Source organism: Chiloscyllium punctatum, chromosome 1, assembly GCF_047496795.1.
Source record: "Chiloscyllium punctatum isolate Juve2018m chromosome 1, sChiPun1.3, whole genome shotgun sequence".
NCBI lineage: Eukaryota > Metazoa > Chordata > Chondrichthyes > Orectolobiformes > Hemiscylliidae > Chiloscyllium > Chiloscyllium punctatum.
Genome location: NC_092739.1, coordinates 13,686,473 through 13,707,585, shown reverse-complemented (window position 1 = coordinate 13,707,585; position 21,113 = coordinate 13,686,473). Strand labels below are relative to the sequence as shown.

The 21,113-nt window shown below is 40.1% G+C and overlaps 1 protein-coding gene across 3 annotated transcripts in view; it reads left to right on the top strand.

Moving 5' to 3' along the window:
- Positions 1-21,113, top strand: part of hhip (hedgehog interacting protein) — a 159,716-nt gene that overhangs the window by 57,935 nt on the left and 80,668 nt on the right. For 2 of the 3 annotated variants that reach the window (XM_072571612.1, XM_072571629.1), the window contains exons 7-9: positions 3,716-3,859; positions 8,573-8,694; positions 8,944-9,067. In XM_072571612.1, the coding sequence (XP_072427713.1) occupies positions 3,716-3,859; positions 8,573-8,694; positions 8,944-9,067 (390 nt within the window). The remainder of the gene's footprint in view (positions 1-3,715; positions 3,860-8,572; positions 8,695-8,943; positions 9,068-21,113) is intronic. The other variant, XM_072571620.1, reaches the window with a different exon arrangement.

Sequence of the window (21,113 nt, the reverse complement as noted above, 5' to 3'; positions counted from 1 at the left end):
GACACACTGCTTCCTTGGTTATCCTCCTTCCCATGATATACTTAGAATATTTTAGGATTCTCCTTAATCTCACCCGCCAGTTTTTTTTTCATGCTCCACTTTGCTCTCCTAATTGTTTTCTTAAGTTCTGCACTTACTTCACAAAGGATTCCCTTTGTACAAGTTAAAAGCCCTTTTCTCCCTTCTTATTCAGTCTTGAATTTTCCGAGATATCCAGAGTTCTTTGGGCTTGTTGCTCCTACATTTCACCTTAAAGGGAACACATTGGGACTGTCCTCTTGCCAGTTCCATTTTTAATGCACCTTCACTGTTCTGATGAAGAGATACCCTGAAGTAGCTATTCCAAGTCTACTTTGGCCAGATCCATCCTTATTTTAATAAAATCTGACTGCCTAATCTAAATTCCATTTTTTGTGGACCATCTTTTTCCTTTTTCGTTACAAATTTAAAACCTATCATGTTGTGGTCACTATCACTAAAATGAATCCAGGTCCAGCTTCATTCACCAGCATGTACCATCCCTTGATGGACTTTCTACATAGAATCCTAGAATTCCTACAGTGTGGAGACAGGCCCTTCGGCCCAACAAGTCCATGCAGACCAGATATCCTAAATAAGTCTGGTCCTATTTGCCAGCACTTGGCACACATCCCTCTAAACCCTTCCTATTCATATACCCATCCATATGCCTTTTAAAAGTTGTAATTGTACCAGCCTCCACCACTTCCTCTGGCAGCTCATTCCACACACGCACCACTATTTGCATGAAAAAGTTGCCCCTTAGGCCCCTTTTATATCTTTCCCATCTCACCCTAAATCTATGCCCTCTAGTTCTGGACTCCCCGACCCCATGGAAAATACCTTGTCTATTTACCCTATCTATGCCCCTCATGATTTTATAAATCATGCCCTTAACCCATCTGTATTATCTATAATACTGGTCGCATTAAAGTAGAGGCCATCCAGCGTCACCTAACTCTCCTGAAATTCCACTTGCTGAACTCCCTGCACCTTAGTCCCTTTACTAAAGTAGACCATGTCCCTGTTGCACTCCCTACTGTGTGGCAGGAGCCTTACAAGTGTAGGCACTGTGTAGGAGAAAGTGAGGACTGTAGATCAGAGTCGAGAGTTACTGTGTACTTGTGCCACTTGTAACATGTTACAAGTGTTATAGGAGGCAGACAAAAAAGTGGGGTTGAGACCACAACCAAATCATGCACAGAGTCATAGAGTCACAAAGATATACAACATGGAATCAGACCCTTTGGTCTAATTCATACATGCCTCCACCACATCCTCTGGCAGCTCACGCACCACCCTCTGTGTGAAAAAGTTGCTCCTTAGGCCCCTTTTAAATCTTCCCCTCTCACCCTAAACCTATGCCCTTTGGAGTTGGATGAATTTTGGATTCCCTTTCTCTGGGAAAAAGACCTTGACTATCCATGCCTCTCATGATTTTATAAACCTCTGTAAGGTCACCTCTCAGCCACCGACACTCCACGGAAAATAGCCCCAGCCTTTTCGGCCTCTCCATATAGTTCAAATCCTCCAATCCCAGCAACATCCTTGTAATTCTTTTCTGATCGCTTTCAAGCTCCACAACGTCTTTCCTATAGCAGGGAGATCAGAGCTTATTGCATGACAGAGCAGGCACTGTGGGGCTCAGTGGCCTATCCTAGCTGTGCCTATGTCCTAAATGTCAATGTTTGGATCAGGGTTTTAATGAGGTCAGGAGCTGTGATCCTGGCAAAACCTAAACTTAACATTAATTATCAGGTTATCACTGAGCAAGTGCAGCTAGATCGCACAGTAGGCTGGCTGGGTTGGATTTGTGCTGCTTTTCGTAGACAGAACATACCTGGGCAATTTTCCACCTTGCTGATAAATGAGTGTTGTGACTGCAGTGGAACAGCTTGGCTTGAGGCATGAGTTATTCCAGAGCACTGACCTTCAGCATTATTGTTGCCATGTTGTTTTCAGTATCCAATGCATTCAGTCATTTCTTGTTATCACGAGGACTGAATTGAATCAGTAAAATAGAGGCTGGCCTCTATGATGCTGGGGACCTCTGGAGGAGGCTAAGATGGAACTTCTCAACACTTCTGTCTAAAGATAGTGACATAGGATTCAGCCTTCTCCTCCATTATTGATACTGGCAATATGTGGAGCCTTCTCCTCCATAATGGAATGACTACAGAGCTGAGATCTGACCTGTTGGTTGTAGAATTGCTTAACTGTCTGTTGAATACTCTTTATGCTCTTTGGCATATAAGTAGACTTGTAGCTTCACCAAGTTGACACCTCTGTTTGAGGTATGCCTGGTGCTGCTCCTAGTAAGCCTTCCTGCAATCTTGAGGAGGTTCAGGACAATATCAATAATTTCTACCAATACTACACTAGAGTACTGCATAGTGCTGCATTGCCAGAGCACTTTCAGATGGAGACTTTAAACAAAGCACAGTCTGACTCATAATATCGCACCTAACATCCTGGACCGACATGACAATTTGATCAGTCATCTACACTTGCTATTTGTGGTGCCTTGCTTTCTACAATTTGTTCGACATATTTGCCTACGCAACAGTAACTTCACTTCAGAAATAATTAATTTGTTGCACTTTGCACTTGAGGATGTGATACAGCAATGTGTAAATCTAAGATCTTTATTTAGCAACTCCCAGTGGCAGTACAAAACCTTCTTGATTAGCCAGATAATTGATGCTATATTTGCATATGTTGGAAAGATTCAATACTATGCCTAAATAAATCAGGTAGCACAAGCTGGAGGAGGGTTTGAAATCGAGTAGATAGCCAAATACCAGATTATGTGTAATTAGATTAGATTCCCAACAGTGTGGAAACAGGCCCTTCGGCCCAACAAGTCCACACCGACCCTCCGAAGAGTAACCCACCCAGACCCATTTCCCTCTGATTAAAGCACCAAACACTACGGGCAATTTAGCACGGCCAATTCACCTGACCTGCACATCTTTGGACCGTGGGAGGAAACCAGAGCACCCGGAGGAAACCCACGCAGACACGGGGAGAATATGCAATATGGCTGTGTATAATTTCTACTTGACTGCAAGATTTGACTCATACATTTAACAATATTAACACTTACTGTTATGTAATTAACACTCATCAGAGAGTTGATTGCATAATGATATTGTCCTGAACTTCCTCAAGATTGCAGGAAGGCTTACTAGGAGCAGCACCAGGCATACCTCAAACAGAGGTGTCAACAATTACACTTTTCATTTTCCCCTCGGGAGAAGTCACAGACAATTTCCAAGCAATCTTTCTCCAGATAACCCTAAGTCACCAGAGAGTAGAAGTAGTTCTGCAATATTCATTTAATATAATTATTTTTCTCAACCTGAGGGAGTAGCCCAAATCAACTTCCCTGCCAGTTAACCTACCCTGCGTAGAAATACCTCAGTTTGATTAGGCACCTCTACCTAGAAGACATATTAAAGTCATAAATGCTCATGTGTGAAGGATTGTTGGTGCCGAACAATCATTTATTTTAAGAAAACAAATTTTCAAGGAAGAACTCTCTCCAACTGGGAGGTCTCCACGTTTGGCCCAAAATCTGCTGCTTGGCAAAGTGCCAAAAATGACAATATTTGAATATGAGTCTTGCATTACTGTTCATTCTCATTTATTTACCAAAGTTTATGCTTTTCTTACATTTGCTGCATAACCTTTCCAGTGATTTTACAGGCTCTGTGCTTCGAATTGATGTAGATACTGCCACCTGCAATGCTCCTTATGCTATACCCAGAAGCAATCCCTACTTTAACAGCACCAATCAACCACCAGAAATATTTGCACATGGACTTCATAATCCAGGGAGGTAAGCGTGCTTAAGGATACCATAGATAAACTCAAAAGTCACAGTTATTCAAATAGAAGCATCAATTCTTTGCTTTATTGGTTCCAAAGTCAAGTGTCAATTGACACAAATTCCTCAACCCTCATAAAACAAAAGGATGGATAAAAAAAGGTTCAATTAAAAGGTAGCATGTTATTTATGATTTTACATATTTATTGACTTCTTGATCCAAACATAGGAAGAGTTCTGCTGAGGAAGTGGCTATGTGGACATCAGAATTATATAATAATAAACATTAGAGCTACAAGAAACTGTGAATATATTCTATAGTTTGATGTATAGTTCTTTAATTTTACTTAGACTAGAGTAGGTTGAAGTAAGCACTCAGTGCATTTAGATGTGTCCCTTGAACCATGATAAAAACATCACCAAAGGATTGCCATGCCATGAACAACTTATTCTTTTGACAATAGATAGATAATTTGTTTTAAGACTTTTTTTTTTGCATTAGTCGCATGGATGTGCCTGCAAAAGTCAAATCCTTAATGTTGGCATCAGTCTGGAGCTCACTTTGAATGTTAAGTGGTAACTGGTATCCAGGTTTTGTCCAATGTGGGCAAATTATCGTCAAGATTATAAAATCAGCCTTGAAATTTAAATCAGTCGTACCTGAGTTGCCCAATACTTCACCGTAACTGCCCGAAGGTTTGTCTGCTTTCTGGAAGTAAACAAAACTCTGGGATGTCACTGTCTGGATCCATGTAGGCTTTTTAGAAGAATGAATCCAGGAGGAAAGGGGGGAAAAAAAAGAAAATACTAATACATTTTGTTTTTATGTTTGAACTGCTTTAAGAGATCCTAGGTTACTTGATGAATTAGAGATGGACATGCATTCCTGAAATTATTCACCTTGCTAGTTGTGAACCTTGCGTAACTTCAGGGGCTGCATTTTCTAAAAGATCAGGATCTGAATCAGGCACGTGTGCAATTAAATGCTTGATTATAGCAATCATTTTAAGGCGGGGCGCAAGAGAGAAAGAGAGTCGAAGAGGTCTGGGGCATCCACCACATAAGAACTCTGTGACTGTCAGCATGATTACTGATAGCAGGGCGAATGCCCTACCATTAGATTTGGGTGCTGCTGCAGCAGAAAGAAGAGTACCAAGGGCACCTCAAGGTGGAGGTGAGATGCCTACTGAGTCTTGAAAATTAACAAAGGTCTACTGTTGTGTAGATCTGTTGTTGCAGGAGAGCCCTTTCACTGGAATATTCTGTACTATCTTCATACACACTGAACCATGAAGAGGAGGCACTGATGGCATTCTGGATTGCCACGGGAAGGCAAGCCTCCAAGTTTCTGTTCGGCTTCATATTCACTGAAGGAGGGGGGGGAGGCCAGTCTGATCTCAAGAAATTGCTACTGGCTCCAAGAATTGCCTCAAAATGGTGCCTGTCTTGATGGGGAATTTTGTCAACTTCCTTGGCAGCCCCTTGAAAACTCGCTGAAAGGCAGGCAAGTGTAATGGGGCCAATCCCGGTGCACAACTGTCCAAGTTTACCCACTCCTATCTATAAAAAGCATCCAGGACAAAATTCATCTCACTCTTGCAAGGGCAGAAGTGAGTAGTGCTATGGAAACCGAAGTCTTTACGATAGAGAGAATACCGAATCAAAAATTGCATTTCCATTCAAACCAATGGAGAGCTTGTGAACAGTCTGACTCAATCTAAGGCACTGGATGGGGAAGGGTAGAATTAGCGTCAAGGGGTGTTGTGTTAGTTGAGGCAGCAATGCCGTCAGTCTTTCCAATTTAACTGGAGAATATCGCAGCTTATCCAGGATTGGATGGCAAATGATCAGTTTGACAGCACAGCGACAGTGGCAAGGTTAACCCCAATCGCTGAAGAATGGCTCCTTTGGTGATTGTGGAGACTTGCCACAACTCTTTACCAACAACAAGCAATGCCTTTAAAAGAGGAGGAAAGCAAACCAAACTGAGTTGATGAGAAGAGGGTAGTGCTGGCTTAGGGGAAAGCTTCAGTGCTTGATGAAGTTGACAGAATGGTGAACGTTATGTCCTTTGTGTTGAGATTTAACCAAACGCTTTGTATTTAAAATTAAGTTCTCCATTGCCTTTCAACTTTCTTAGATTGGATATAAAGAAGAAGATGTCTTTTTGAACTAAATACATTCATACATTCTAATACATCCAACACCTTCTCTACTGTGATATGGACTGTCCCCACGATATCACCACTAACTTCCCCAGGTTTGCAAGTCGTCATGTCTTTCTCCACGGTAAACACAGAGGAGAAATATTCATTGAGGACCTCGCCCATCTCCTGCGATTCCACACACACATACCCATTTTGAACCTTGACGGGTCCTATTCTCTCTCTATTTATTCTTTTTCTTTCAATATACTTAAAGAACCTCTTTGGATTCACTCTAATCTCCTCAGCCAAGGCTATCTCATGCCACCTTCTGACTTCCGTCTACAGTAAACTCCTGTATACCTCCAGGGATTCCCTTGATCCCAGCTGCCTGTACCTTAGCCATCCCCCACCTTTTTTCTGGTCAAAGCCTCAATATCTCTTATCGTCCAGGGTTCCCTATTTCTGCCAACCATGCCCCTCACCTTCAGAGGAACATATATACCTTAAAGTCTAGATATCTCACTTTTAAAGGTCTCCCACTTGCCAGAGGTCCCTTTGCCTGCAGTCAATCTTGCGAGCTCATCAAAATTCACCCTGCCCCAGTTTAGAACTTGAACTTGTGGACCAGTTTTGTCCCTCTCCATAACTATTTTAAAATTAATAGAACTATGGTTACTGGGGCCAAAGTGCTCCCCCATTGTCACCTCAGTCATCTGTCTGCCCTATTTCCCAAGAGTAGGTTAAGTTTTGAGGGCAGGATTGTAGACATAGTCTCTCTGGATTTCAGTAGGTTCCACATTTAAGGCTGCTCCGGGAGGTTAGATTGCATGGATTCCACAGGGAGCTGACAAATTGGATGCACATTGGCTTGATGGTAGGAAGAAGAGGGTAATAGTGGAAGGATGCTTGTTGAACTGGAGGCCTGTGACTAGTGGAGTGTCTCAGGGGTCAGTGTTGGACACATTGCTGTTTGTTATCTATGTCAGTGATCTGGATGAAAAGGTACAAGGCATGATTAGTAAGTTGCAGATGACACTAAAATAGGTAGTATCATGGACAGTGAGGAAGGTTATCAGAAATTGCAGCAGGACCTTGATCAGCTGGGGAAGTGGGCCAAGAAATGGCAAATGGAGTTTAATACAGATAAGTGTGAGGTCTTACATTTTGGAAAATCAAATTGAGCTAGGAGCTTCGTGGTAAATGGTAGGACCTTAAGAAGTGTCATGGAACAGAGGGACCTTGGAGTCCAGGTGCATGGTTCTCTGAAAGTGGAGTCCCAGGTAGACAGGGCAGTGAAGAAGGCTTTTGGCACACTGGCCTTCAGCAGTCACGGCACTGAGTATAGAAGTTGGAAAGTTATGTTGCAGTTGTACAGGACATTGGTGAGGCTGCACTTGGAGTGTTGTGTTCAGTTTTGGTCACCTTGCTATAGGAAGGATGTTATTAAACTGGAAAGAGTACTGAAGAAATTTACAGGGATGTTGCCAGCATTCAAGGGTCAGAATTATAAGGAGTTGTTGGACAAGTTAGGATTTTTTTCTTCAGAGTGTAGGAGGCTGGGGGGGGGGATCTTATAGAAATGTATAAGATTATGAGAGGCATGGTTAGGATGAATGCAGTCAGTTTTTTTTCCCAGAGTTGGGGAATCGAGGGCTAGAGGGCATCAGTTTAACACCTATGGAATGAGCTGAGTTGGGGACATTAACAACATTCAAAAGCACTTGGACAAATACATGGATAGGAAAGATTTAGAAGGATATGGGCCAAGCGCAGGAAATGGGATTAACATTGATGAATATTTTGGTTGGCATGGACCAATTTAGGCCGAAAGGCCTGTCTCTATGCTGTAGGACTCTATGACCCTAAATAGGATTGTAATTCACCATGAATTGTTTCTGGTAGTCAGCTTGGTGTTATTCCTGTCGTTCCCTGATCCTAGAATGAGTTCTACCTGGAGAAAGTTTTCATTTTCATCATATTTTTGAGCTGAAAACAATCTTCAAAGATGTCCATGTAATGTCAGAAAAGGAAATGGGCTAGCTAAATGGCTTAATTCCTCAAACAAAGAACTGCTGTTTTCTCTGGTTCAACCATAGAGTGTGTTTTGCATTGCCAGAGTTTTAACAAATTGGGGCATACATATTATTTTCCAATAGGTTCAACATAAAATGGAACTTTCTCTTCAGAAGTCCTAAGTTGGTTGGCTAGAACAGTTCAACCCTCATCAAGGCTAACAAGTGCCATTCTGAAGTTTCATGTCAGCGACCAGAGAACACGCATATCCATAACAGACTGGTGCCAGAACTCCTGCAGCTCTGCACCTTGGCAAAGTGCAGCCTGCGGGAATTTCCTAATTTGGGGAAACAGGTTGTCATAGAGTGTCTAAAAAATTTTAGGAGAAATGATAATGCTTCTAAAGAGAAGAAAATTGTGACCAGTGTTGCAATGTTGAATTACTAAATTACACCAGGGTTGATTTTATTTTAATAATTTGGGATGCCACTACTAAAACAATTTGCAGGGTACATCGATGTTCCTTTCTCCATAAACTTATTTAATAATGTATTGACTTGTTTAGGTGTACAGTGGATCAACATCTCACAGACTCTAATGGCAATCTGACCATTCTGTGCTCAGAGTCAAATATTTGGAATAAGTCATCAGGAAGGATAATCAAAATAACAAGGGGAAAGGATTATGGTAATTATGAAACTCAAAATATGCTTGTTGGTGCATACGTTGTTGTTTTGAGTAGCTACACCAATAAGTATGGCATGGTTTAAAATTACTAAAAAGGCTTTATTGGTGTTACTAGAAATACTACTAACTCACAGTTGTATTATCCTTATACAATATCCCACGTAAAAGTAAAGCAAATATTTTCTTATTCTATTACATAGAGCTGACATTTCCTGTAATAAATTAATGATCAGATTGCTTTTTCTGAAGAAACAGAACCTCCAGCAGTTGAATACAAATCTTCTAGTCGCAACCCTTTAGTAGGTGGCTTTATATACAGAGGATGTCAGTCGAGAAGGCTTTTTGGAAACTATATCTTCGGAGATCGAAATGGGTATGTTTTCAAAATTTCCATATAATTAACAAATCAATCATTTTGTGCTTCTTTGCCAATGTGTTATATGCTTACAAAGATGAAAAAAAATCAAGATTTTAGTTAAGTTTTCTGAAGATTCTCTACCACAAATTTGTACGTCACAAACAAAATATTGGATTTGAGGAAGTGAACACAAATTCACTGGATTTATACAAGCAGATAATACAGACCACTTCATTGCATTGCCTTTTCAACACGATCAGTTGAATTTTTACAAAAATAAATTTATCCGAAACTTTATTTAAAAATCCATATATTTTTAAATACTCACTAATTTGATGTAACTTACAAAACATAAAAACTGCTTCGAATTGGGAAATATGAATGAATTGTCTGAATTGATAATTAGTCTAGAAATTCCAATATTATTATGTTATTTAATTTTATACTGGATTCAAGAATTCTTAATACCAAACTGCTGATTGCAATATTTATTCCACTCAAAGCCATGAATTGTAAGCTTTGATGCAGGTATTGTTAAATTGTTTGGTTTCTCTCACTTTAGGATCAGATTTTATTTTCTTTAGTCAAGCAACAAATTGTAAGCAACACTAATAATGGTAAAATTATTGAAATAAGAAATCTAATTTTTTTTATTCATTATGGAATGTGAGTGTTGTTATCCTGATTACACTGGAGAGAGTGGTGGTGAACTGCCTTCATCCTTGGGGGTTTAAGGACACCCATAGTGCTATTAGTAAGAAAATTCCAGAATTTTCACCCAGTTACAGTGACATAACACCAAATCAGGATGGTGTGGCAATTTGGAATGGACCGTGCACACAGTAGTGATCCTGTGCATCTGCCCATGATCACCTAGATGGTAGAGGTTGCAGATTTTGTGAAGTGTTATTGGAGGAGCTGTGATGAATTATTACAGTGCATCTTGTAGATAAAACACAATGCTGTCATCATATGTCAGTGGTGACAGGAGTGCACGCAGATGGAGTCAAACGGAGTGCCACTCAAGTGAACTGTTTTGTCCTGAATGGTGTCAAGCTTCTTGAGTGTTATTGGAGCTGAATTTATCCAGGCAAATGGAGAGTATTTCATCATATCCCTTGTAATTATGGACAGGCATTTGAAGATAGGAGGTGAACTACTTGCTGTGAAATTCCTAGCCTATGAACTGCTCTTCGAGCCTTGTTACTTCTATGGCTTGACTAGTTCAGTTTCAGGTCATTGGTCAACTCCAAGATGTTCATAATGAGGGGACTCAGTGATGCTAATCCAGTGGGAGATGTATAGGTTTATTGTTGTTGGAGATAGTTCCCTGGTACTTATGCGGCTTGATGTTACTGGCCACTTATCAGCCCAAGCCTGTATGTTGTCCAGATTTTGTTGCATATTAAGATGGACTATTTCAGCATCATCTGGGGTGTCACACTGGTGCTGAATGTGGCATAATCGTTAGCAAACATCCCCAGTTCTGATGTGTGTGGGAGGGAAGGTCTTTGGTGAAATATCTGAAACAGATGGGCGTTTACCACCGCCCCCTGAGGAACTCCTGAAGTGATGTGCTGGAAGTGATTGACCCACCAACAACCATAATCACCTTCCTCTGCTAGGTTTGTCTCCAACCAATGTGTTTAAATTTTATACCCAATTTTAAGAGGGAAAAGAGTAGGTCAAAGATGATATTTATTTTAAAACTTAGAAAAAGGCAACTATATGGACATGAAAACTGAGTCTGGCTTAAGTCAGACAAGACAGATCAGTAGGGAGGGAGTAGCAGATAATTAAAGGGATGTTTCAGAATACTTAGAATAAATCCATTCCTATTATAAAGAAAAATTCTCAGAGGAAGACCAACCATCCATGGTTAACTAAATAAGTTAGAGAGGATCAAACTTAAGGAAAAAGCATATAATTGCACAAAGGTGAGCAGCAGGTCATATGACTGGTCAGAATACAGAAGGAGGTAGGGAATGACTTGAAGATTAAGCAGAACAAATAAATGAGAGCATGAGAGAAAGCTAGCTAGAAATATAGAAACAGCACGAATTTCTCTCAGTATCTAAAAAGTGAAAGATAGTAAAGTAAATGCTGGTCCTCCACAGGATGAAGAATGTGGAGTTAATAGTAAATAATAAAGACATGGTGGATGTAATGAATAAATATTTTACTTTGGTTTTCATGATAGAAGATACAACAACTATCCCAGTAATAACTAAATCTAGGCATTGAAGGAAGAGAGGAACTTGGTGAAGTTATAATCATGAGGGAAGCAATACTGAATAAACTGAAGGAGCTGTGGGTTGATAAGTCACTAGATCCTGATGAATCTCATCTGAGGGTCTTAAAATAGGTGGCTGATGAGGTATTGATGTATTAGTGTTAATATTCCAAAGTTTATTAGATCCCAGAAAGATTCAATTACAATGGAAGATAGCAAGTATACCCCTCTATTCAAGAAGGGAGGGACGTAGAAAACAGGAAACTATGGGCCAGTTAGTCAGTTGTGGAGATGATATTAGAATCAATCATTAAGGAAGTAATAACTAGGTTCTTGGACAAACCCCAAGGTAATCAGGAACAATCGGCATGATGTTGTGAAAAGAAAATGACAAATTACTCGGAATTCTTTGAATAAGTAACATGGTCTGTGGATAAAGGGGAGCTCGTTGATGCATGGTGCAGTCTTCCAGAAGACAGTTAACAAGGATTCACAAAAGATTAATGCACAGTGTAAGAGGTCACAGTATAAAAGGTAACATATTAGCCCGATAGAAGATTGGTTGACTGACAGAAACAGTATATATAACTATGAAAGATTAGTTTTCAAATTGACAAGATGTGACAAATAGGGCTCTGTGCTGGGTGCTCAACATTTTATAATTTATATCAATGGCTTAGACGAGGGAATGAAGACATGATGGCTAAAATTGCAGATGATAGGAAAGTGTGTTGTGAAGATGACATAAGAAGGATCCAGACAGATGTTATAGGTTAACTGAGTGGGCAAAAATCTGGCTTGAGGAGTATGATACAAATAAATGCGAAGTTCTTCAAAATAAACTAAAGGTTGAAGTATTGTTTAAACTGAGAATAACTCCGGAATTTCAAAATGTCGAGGGATCCAGGTGTTGCATAAGTCACGAAAGGTTAGCATTTGGTACAGCTCATAATCAGGAAGGATAATGGGATGCTTGTCTTTCCTATAAGAGGGATTGAACATAAAAGTAGCAATGCAATGCTTCATTTATCCAGACATTGATAAGACCACATCTCAAATGTAGTATGCAGTTTTGTTCTCTTCATTTAAGGGAGAATGTAAAAGTGTTGGAAATGATTAAGAGGAGTTTGCTAGATTGATACCCTTCATGAGCAGATTGTCTTATGACAAAATATTGGACAGGATGGACTTATTTTCACTACAGTTCAGGAGGGTAGGGGGTGATTTGATTAGAATTTAAAAGATCCTGAATAGTCTTGACAAAGTAGATGTAGAAAGGATAATTCCTTTTGTGAATGAGTCCAGAATTAGGGTATACTCTTAAAATTAGCAGTTGGCCTTTTGGGAAAGATAAGAGGAAGTCTGTTTCTTCATAGAGTTGTGCAACGTTGAAACTGTAGATCGTGGAGATGGAATTGTTGAATGTTTTTTAGGTGGAGGTAGATAGATTCTTGTTGGGCAAGAAAATTCAAGATTAATGGTAGAATGAAATTTGGAACACAATCTACTTCATGAAGGACTGAATGGTCAACTCTGCTCCTAATTTGTGTGTTATTCCTTTGCAAGTAGAAAGGACAATGCTATCAACAGCCCCTTCTACCACTTTGCCGATGATTAAAAGTAACTTGATAAACAGGAAATTGGCTGGATTGGATTTGTCCTGCTTTTTGTTCACAAGACATGCCTGGACAATTTTCCACATTGTTGGTTAGATGCCAGTGTTGTAGCTGGAGCAGCTTGGATGATGTGGTTCTGGAGTACATGTTTTCTGTACTAATGTAGAATATTGTCAGAGCCCATCGCTCTTGCAGTATCAAGCGCCTTGAGCCATTCTCACTGTCATCTGGAATGAATCAAATTGGTTGAAGACTGGCACCTGTGATACAACGGACCTCAGGAAGAGGCCAAGGTGAATCATCCACTCAGCACTACTGGCCAAAGATTTTTCAGAACGCTTCAGGCTTTTGAATTGATGGGCTGGGCCCCCCCTTATTTAAGAAAATTGAGATGTTTTGGAACCTCTTCCGAAAGAGGGTTCTTCAAATGACCACCACCATTCATGACTGGATGTGGCAGGACTGCAAAATTTAGAACTGATCTGGTGATTGTGGGATCACTTTTTTGCTGTCTGTTGCATGCTGCCTCCATTTTGAGATATGCAAGTAGTCCTGTGTTGTAGTTTCAGGATGGCCCCTCATTTTTAAATATGCCTGCTCCATTAATGCTGCTCCAGGCATGCTGTCTTATCCTCTCATTGAATCTCCTGGTTTGTCAGGTATGGTAGATATGTTCCACAATGAGGTGACAGTTTGTGGTTGAATATAATTCTGCTGTTGCTGTGGGCCACAACACCTTATAGATGCCTAGATTTCCGGTTCTAGACCTGTTTGAAGTCTGTCCTATTTTTAGCATAGTGTTAGTGCCACACAGCAGAATGGCAAGTATCCTCAGTGTGAAGACAGGACTTTCTTTCCACAAGGATTGTGCAGTGATTCTGACTGAAATGGTCATGGACAGATGCATCTACAACAGATAGATGGATGATGTGATCAAATAAATGATCAAGCAGCCAAGTCCATTAAGACTTTGTCAGTTTTGTCAGTAGTGATGCTTCTGAGCCACTCTTTGTGACGGTTATTAAAGTCCAGCATTCGGAGTACATTCTGCGTGCTTGCCACCCTCAGTGTTTCCTCCAAGTAGTGTTTCAACAGGAAACAGAACAGACACATTAGCTGAGGAGGCGACAGTAGATACTGCTCAGCAGGAGGTTTGCTTTTACAAGATCATGTGAGATTTCATAAAGTTAAAAATCACACAACACCAGGTTACAGTCCAACAGGTTTAATTGGAAGCACTAGCTTTCGGAGCGACACTCCTTCATCAGGTGGTTGTGGAGCATACAATTGTAAGACACAGAATTTATAGCAAAAGTTTACAGTGTGATGTAACTGAAATTATACATTGAACAATACCTTGATTGTTTGTTGAGTCTTTCATCTGTTAGAATGATCATGATAGTTTCACTTCTTTCACACATAAATCACACAACTTTTTTAAAAAGTTACATTCTCAGATTAACTGTAACAATTGGTGTCAGCGCAGACAAGATGCTGAAGGTGTTAGCCCCCTGTGTTCTCTGTCTGTGCTATCATGTTTAGACTGATTCGAATCTAAAAAGTGAGTTAACAGAGTCATATATAGATCCATGCAGTTTTTGAGCAAAGTACAATGTAACTCTGCAAACGTTTATATCTATATGTGTGCATGTGGTTTTGTGTGTCTGTCTGTCTGCCTGCCTGTCCGGGTGCGGGGTTGTGAGTGAGGGAGAGAGTGTATATCATGGTATTCTAACAGATGAAAGGCTCAACAAACAATCAGGGCATTTTTAAATGTATAATTTCAGTTACATCACACTGTAAACTTTTGCTATAAATTCTGTGTCTTACAATTGTGTCCTTCACAACCACCTGATGAAGGAGCGTCGCTCCGAAAGCTAGTGCTTCCACTTAAACCTGTTGGACTATAACCTGGTGTTGTGTGATTTTTAACTTTGTACACCCCAGTCCAACACCGGCATCTCCAAATCATGTGAGATTTCATAGGATCCAGAGAACTCCTAGGGCAACTCTTTCCCAACTATATATGAGTAGGACAGGAAATACCTGGGAATGGTGAAGGTTGCATCTGAAAAACTGTCTTAATGGTATGATTCCAAGTGTATGACTATGTAAGGCTGTTCCTTGACTGAACTATGGGATAGCCCCCAGATCTTCAGAGAGAGGACTTTGCAAGGTGGACAGGGCTCCGTTTGCTCTTCCCATTTCCAGTACCTTTGTCAATGTCTGGTAATCCATCTGAATTCATTCCTTTCTCTCGGCTTTGTAGTCATTTGCTGGCTACATCAGAGGTTAGTTAAGAGTCACCCAGATTTCTGTTGGTCTGGCGACACACGTAAACTAGTCTGGGTAAGGATAGGATTTTTCCAGCCCTGAAGGACTTCAGTTAACTAGATTGGTTTTTATAGCAATTGTCAGTAGTTACATGGTTGCCATTAGGCTCATGTTTACTTCTAGATTTTAATCTATTCAAATTTCAAAACTTGAACCCTTGTTCACAGTTTGTCAACCTAGGGTTCCAGATTACTAGTCCAGTAGCTTTACCACAATGCCACCAACTCCCCACATAGCATCAGCATCTCCTCACTAATGGTTTCCATCTTCAAAATTCTGATCACTGTTGATTTGCTTTTGAAATTTGTGGATTCAAGTCTCATTTCCAGCTGTCTACTGTTAGGCATCAGCTCTGCTCTCTTAAAGATCTTAAATCATTTTTAATGTAATATGATAAATCCGTGTTTTTACTGTTTGAATTTACTTTTGTACATTATAGAAAGCTGCAGTGATGCTTTAAGATCTTTAACATAAGTAAGACTACACAGAGTGATTTCTTTTTACAAAACGGAAATCATATATGTCAAACAAAAATAGAAATTGCTGGAGAAACTCGTCAGGTCTGTAGATAGAGAAACAGAGTTAATGTTTCTAGTCCAGTGACTCTTTTTCAAAATAGAAATGTCAGATATAGGTTCAACTTCAGTGCTTTGTATCTAGGTGGAACAGATTAATAACACCTTGAAGATCACTGCATGTGTGCAAGCTGAGGTCAAATATGCTACTTGCAATGAGAAATGTATTTGTACCATGAGTGTACTTGCTGGCTTACCATAGTCACGTGACCTCTACATCTGTTGTAAGTGCTTTGTGGCAGCCATTAAACAGCCATCACATGTAACAGGTTAAAGTGATGCAGATGAAAATATGTGAATTTGCATAGTTTTGAGAGAGGCAACTGTTAAAGAGCAAGTAAGGAAAAAGAGAAATACAACAGTCTACTACTTTCAATTCTTGGCCAAGTATAAATGAAATGGGCATTTTCACTCCTCTGAAAGTAAAAGGTGATATGAGGCAGAGATGGGAATTGTGAAACACCAACAGAATTAATTTTTAGAAACCTGAACAAGTAGGGAGTTGTAACCTAGCTATTAATGGTGGAGAAAGTATGCGACAAGTTATACTTGAGGGAGAGATTTTGTAGGCTTTCAAGACACTTTCAACTCTTCTGAATGTCACATATGAATGGTATTTGTTCAGAAGGCAATGGAAGCAGGAAACTACAAATTAGTGTGTGTCTGCATGGATGCATCTAGCTGAATCTTTTCAGTTTGAAGAACTGAAAAATGATTCCGTCAAAGATAGGACTGTCTCAGGCGTAAGAGATCCTGCCACGACAGTACATCTGCTGAGGGAGGAGAAACATGCTCTCAGAAAGCCGTCGGCTTGTGCAGAAGCTTGGAGGTTATCAATCATCAGCTGGAATGTGTTAATGAAAGAACGGACATGGTTTTTCATTATACTGAGACATTAATCCGTGGGAAATCAACACAACAGATTTGGAAAAAGGAAGAAACATTTGCAGAAAAGCCAAGAATCTTTAAGACCAGAGGACAGGATATAACAATTGTGAAGGACATCCTTCAAAAGAAAAGACAGCATATCAACTGTGGGAAAGTAATACTCTAGCTGCAAGAAACTGAATGACTTTCCATGCAAATCTTTAGCTAGAGAAAAAAAGGAAACCTATGAAGATAGCTGCTGTAGAGATGCCAAGCAATGATTCTGAATTTTGCGAGAATTTGGCGTGGTTAGGTCTAAAGGTGATCATTAGTTTCTGACTGTTGGAATTATGACTGTAGAAGGAGAACAACAAGTGAACATGAAGTGTCAAATGGGCATCACTTCAACATCATGAGTTTCACACACCTGTGTAAAGTGGCTCATAACGGCTACACATGAACGAAGCATTCAAAAGAAAAATTAAAGCTATGTCATGGAACAATATTTGTGTGAAGGGGGGAAATTAGGCTAAGAGCTCAATGCAGTGGGAAGAATGAAAACCTGAAGTTATAGATGGTAGATGTTAAACAAAATCCACTTATTCCCAGCTGAAGCAAGCATAATGATTAGACTGTTAACCCTAAATGTGCCAGAAGAGGTTTGCAGCATTTCACCAGTCACTAAAACATTGACTGATGAACATATCCCAGATTACAAAGATATTTTTATAGGTCATGTATAGCATTCTGGTAAGTATCATCTCAAAGTGAATACACGTGGGAAACCAATGCAGTGTCTGCCAAGGAGTTCCAGCTGCCCTCAAGTCAAGCCCATTTATATCATATTATTGCAGCAAGGACATCTAGTTGTATTTTACACCCAAGAGTGTGGTGCTGGAAAAGCACAGCCGGTCAGGCAGCATCCGAGGAGCAGGAAAATGGACATCGACCCTCCTGCTCCTCAGATGCTGCCTGACTGGCTGTGCTTTTCCAGCACCACACTCTTGGTTCTAATCTCTAGCATCTGCAGTCCTCACTTTTGCCTAGTTACATTTTACATCCAGGGCATTGTCGCACATTGAATGGCACAACACCAGGAAAGAGAGAGAGCATCTGGTGTTTATGTCTGCTTGTGAGCATTTTAATCCATACCTGTTTGGAGAGAGAAGGTAACAGTGGACTTCAGCTACAAACCAATACAAAGCATCTTCCTCAAACTGCCTCTAACAGTTCCAAAGCAAGTGCAAAGGATTTTATTTTTCTTGCAGAGATCCATTTGAATATGACATAAAATCAAGGGAAACAGATATATGTTGTCGATATGCTGTGGTGAGTAACGTTCCCTTTGAAGAACTAATAGCTAAGACAGAATGTGAAATCTTGCAGATGCAAAGAAAAGCAAAAGCTCACCATGCTCTGGAACTTATCAACTCTGCATCTTCCTCGAATCAAGTAAACAGTGCAATATAATGCAACTGTCCAAATGCTGCAGAAACTAATGATGAACAGATGGCCTGAAATGATCAACAACACACTTGTTGCGATAAGAGAGTATTGGCGTAGAGAAACAAAACGATAGCCCAAGATGGCATCTTGTACAAAAGAAGTAGTCATTATCCCTGAGGACAGGTAATGAAAAAAGACATGTCAAAACATGTACATGTAAGTCATCAATGAATTGATTCTACACTGAGGAAGAGAGAAAAAAAAGTGTTCATCTGGACAAACATGAGCAGTGAGATTCAAGACCGCACCAGCCAATGTCATACTTGTCAAGCTACAGAGCTGCTTATAGTCCATCACATCTGAAATAGACCGTGGATCATTGAAATATATCTCTTCACTTTTGCGGCAACTGGTTATCTTGTCATCATCAACTATTCAGATGACTGGGTCTTAGTTCAGCTGATATTACTGACTGACTGACTACCAATAAGTCTGTAGAATGCCTGAAGACATACTTAGTCATTAACTGTATTCCACATGTTGTGGTGAGTGACAATGGCCATCCATTGTGAAGAATTCAGCCACTTCACAAAGGATTGGGAAATTCAATGCCAGGCATCATCTCCACACTATCCCCAGTCACAAGGAAAGGTTGAGGCAGCTGTGAAGATCGGGAAAGGCAGCATAAAGAAACAGAGAGAATCCAGCAGAGACTTTTATAAGGTAACCATTGACTGGAGAAACACTACTGAAGGCATGGAAAAATATCCAGTCCAAAGATTAATGCCACACAGCATCTTCCACTAGCCACCAAACTACAAAAGCCAGAAGTTGTATTGGGCACGAGTGACAAAGTCAAGATGAAATTTTAGAAAGTCAAATTTCACTTCAAAGAACTGCCATGTCATTATCAGATGGAGGTGGGTACTGCAGATGCTGGAGATTAGAGTCAAGATTAGAGTGATGCTGGAAAAGCACAGCAGGACAGGCAGCTTCCGAGGAGCACGAAAATCAATGTTTCAGGCAAAAGCCTTTCGTCTGGTGTCTTTCCTGATGAAGGGCTTTTGCCCAAAACCTTAATTTTCTTGCTCCTCAGAAGCTGCCTGCCCTGCTGTGCTTTTCCAGGACCACTCTAAGCTTGACTCTAATGTCATTACCAGAGCTGACCAGCGGAGTAGCAATCAAAGTATGAACATACAGTGCTCTCAACAAAATTAACACAGTGGCAACATGGAACCGGTGTGGAACAATTATCAGCTTCATGATGCATGAGAACCTGAACAACCAGATACATCATGACAATGCGGATATCTACGTACAGAGATACTATACCTTCACTACAGTCAGCAGACCAAAAAGAGTTCTCACCACCTGCACAGAGTACAGATTAACATCCAGTCATAGAGTTCAGCTGTTCCTGAGCAACAGGAAAGATTATTTACTACGACAACAATGTTCAGCAGAGGAGCAAAATTCACTCTAAAAGAAGGAATCTCAGAATCACAGAAGTATTAGCGTGCAGAAAAAGGCCATTTGACCCATCATACCTTCACCAGCTTGTTAAATGAACATCATTTACTTTTTCCTTTTTGCTCATACTCTTGTAAGTTATTTTTAATCAAATAATCATCCAATGCCCTCTTCAATGCCTCAATCTAACCTACCTCCACCACACTTTCAGGCAGTGTATTCCATATCTACTCACTGAGAGCAGAAGCAACACCCTAGGAATGAGTAGATACCAGGCGAAGAGACAGAGAAAATGCATGTGTGTATCTTTGGGACATTTTTATGATTTAATGATTATATGTATATAATGCAAGTGCAGAGATTGATAAAAGTGGAACAAACCTGAATTAACATGCTGTTTTGTTAATGTTTGATCATTTTCTTTGTGACCATGCATATTGGGTAACTTTTAAATGCAATTTATAAGGCATACATTTTTAATCTTCTTTATGAACAGTGAATGGAGAAATGCAGTTGTAACTTTAGTATACTGACTGGCTTATGTGGTCATGAGACCTCTACCTCTGCTGTACCTGCACCTTTCGTGTGTACATGAGGCAGCCATTAAATACACATCATTTGTAACATAATCTGGGACCTATGACCTACACTGGATCTTCATGTATTATTGTGGTACGAACAGATAGAGTAAACATGAATACTGACCATTAGTAAGAGGCAATGAGCAGTCTAAGTGGCATCCCTTAAAGCGACAACAATAGACTATCTCAAAACCAAACATCTTTTCTTAAAGATTGCTGTGGGGTCGAATGCTCCTTCCCATCCTATCTGCCTGTCTCTCATTACAGATAAAATTTTGTTGATACAAGCTTCCATTTACACATGGTGAGAAACGTAAGCACCTAAAGCATGAATTTTAAAATTTCGCAATGGGTCAGCAAGAATTTATGATGAGATACATTTTCTTTTCTCTAGGTGGATGTGAGAACAACTTTGAAAATTTAGATTTGTGAAGCTGTACTCAAATTATTAGCATTTTGGAGCTCAATGTAATTGTAAGTGTAATTTTTAAGTGGATGGAAACTATTTTTGTTGATGTTTTCAATTAAGTTTTAAGACTCAGCAATTTTTTTTACACTATATTAATGCATGCACTTAAACAATTAAAGTAAGCTGCAGCTGGCTATCGACATAGACAACACATTGCATATCCTGTATGGAGCTGAAGTTAGATACCATCACGGCACCGTTACATGTGGAATTAAACAGAATCATAGAATCCCTACAGTCTGGAAGGAGCCAAACGAGTCCACACTGACCCTCCAAAGAGCATCCCACCCAGATCCAGTCCCCACCCTATCCCTGTAACTCTATCTTTCCCATGGCTAATCCACCTAACCTACGCATCCCTGGACACTATGGGCAATTCACCTAACCCATACACCTTTGGACTGTGGGAGGAAACTGGAGCACCCAGAAAAAAACCCACGCAGACACCCAGGGGAGAACATGCAAATTCC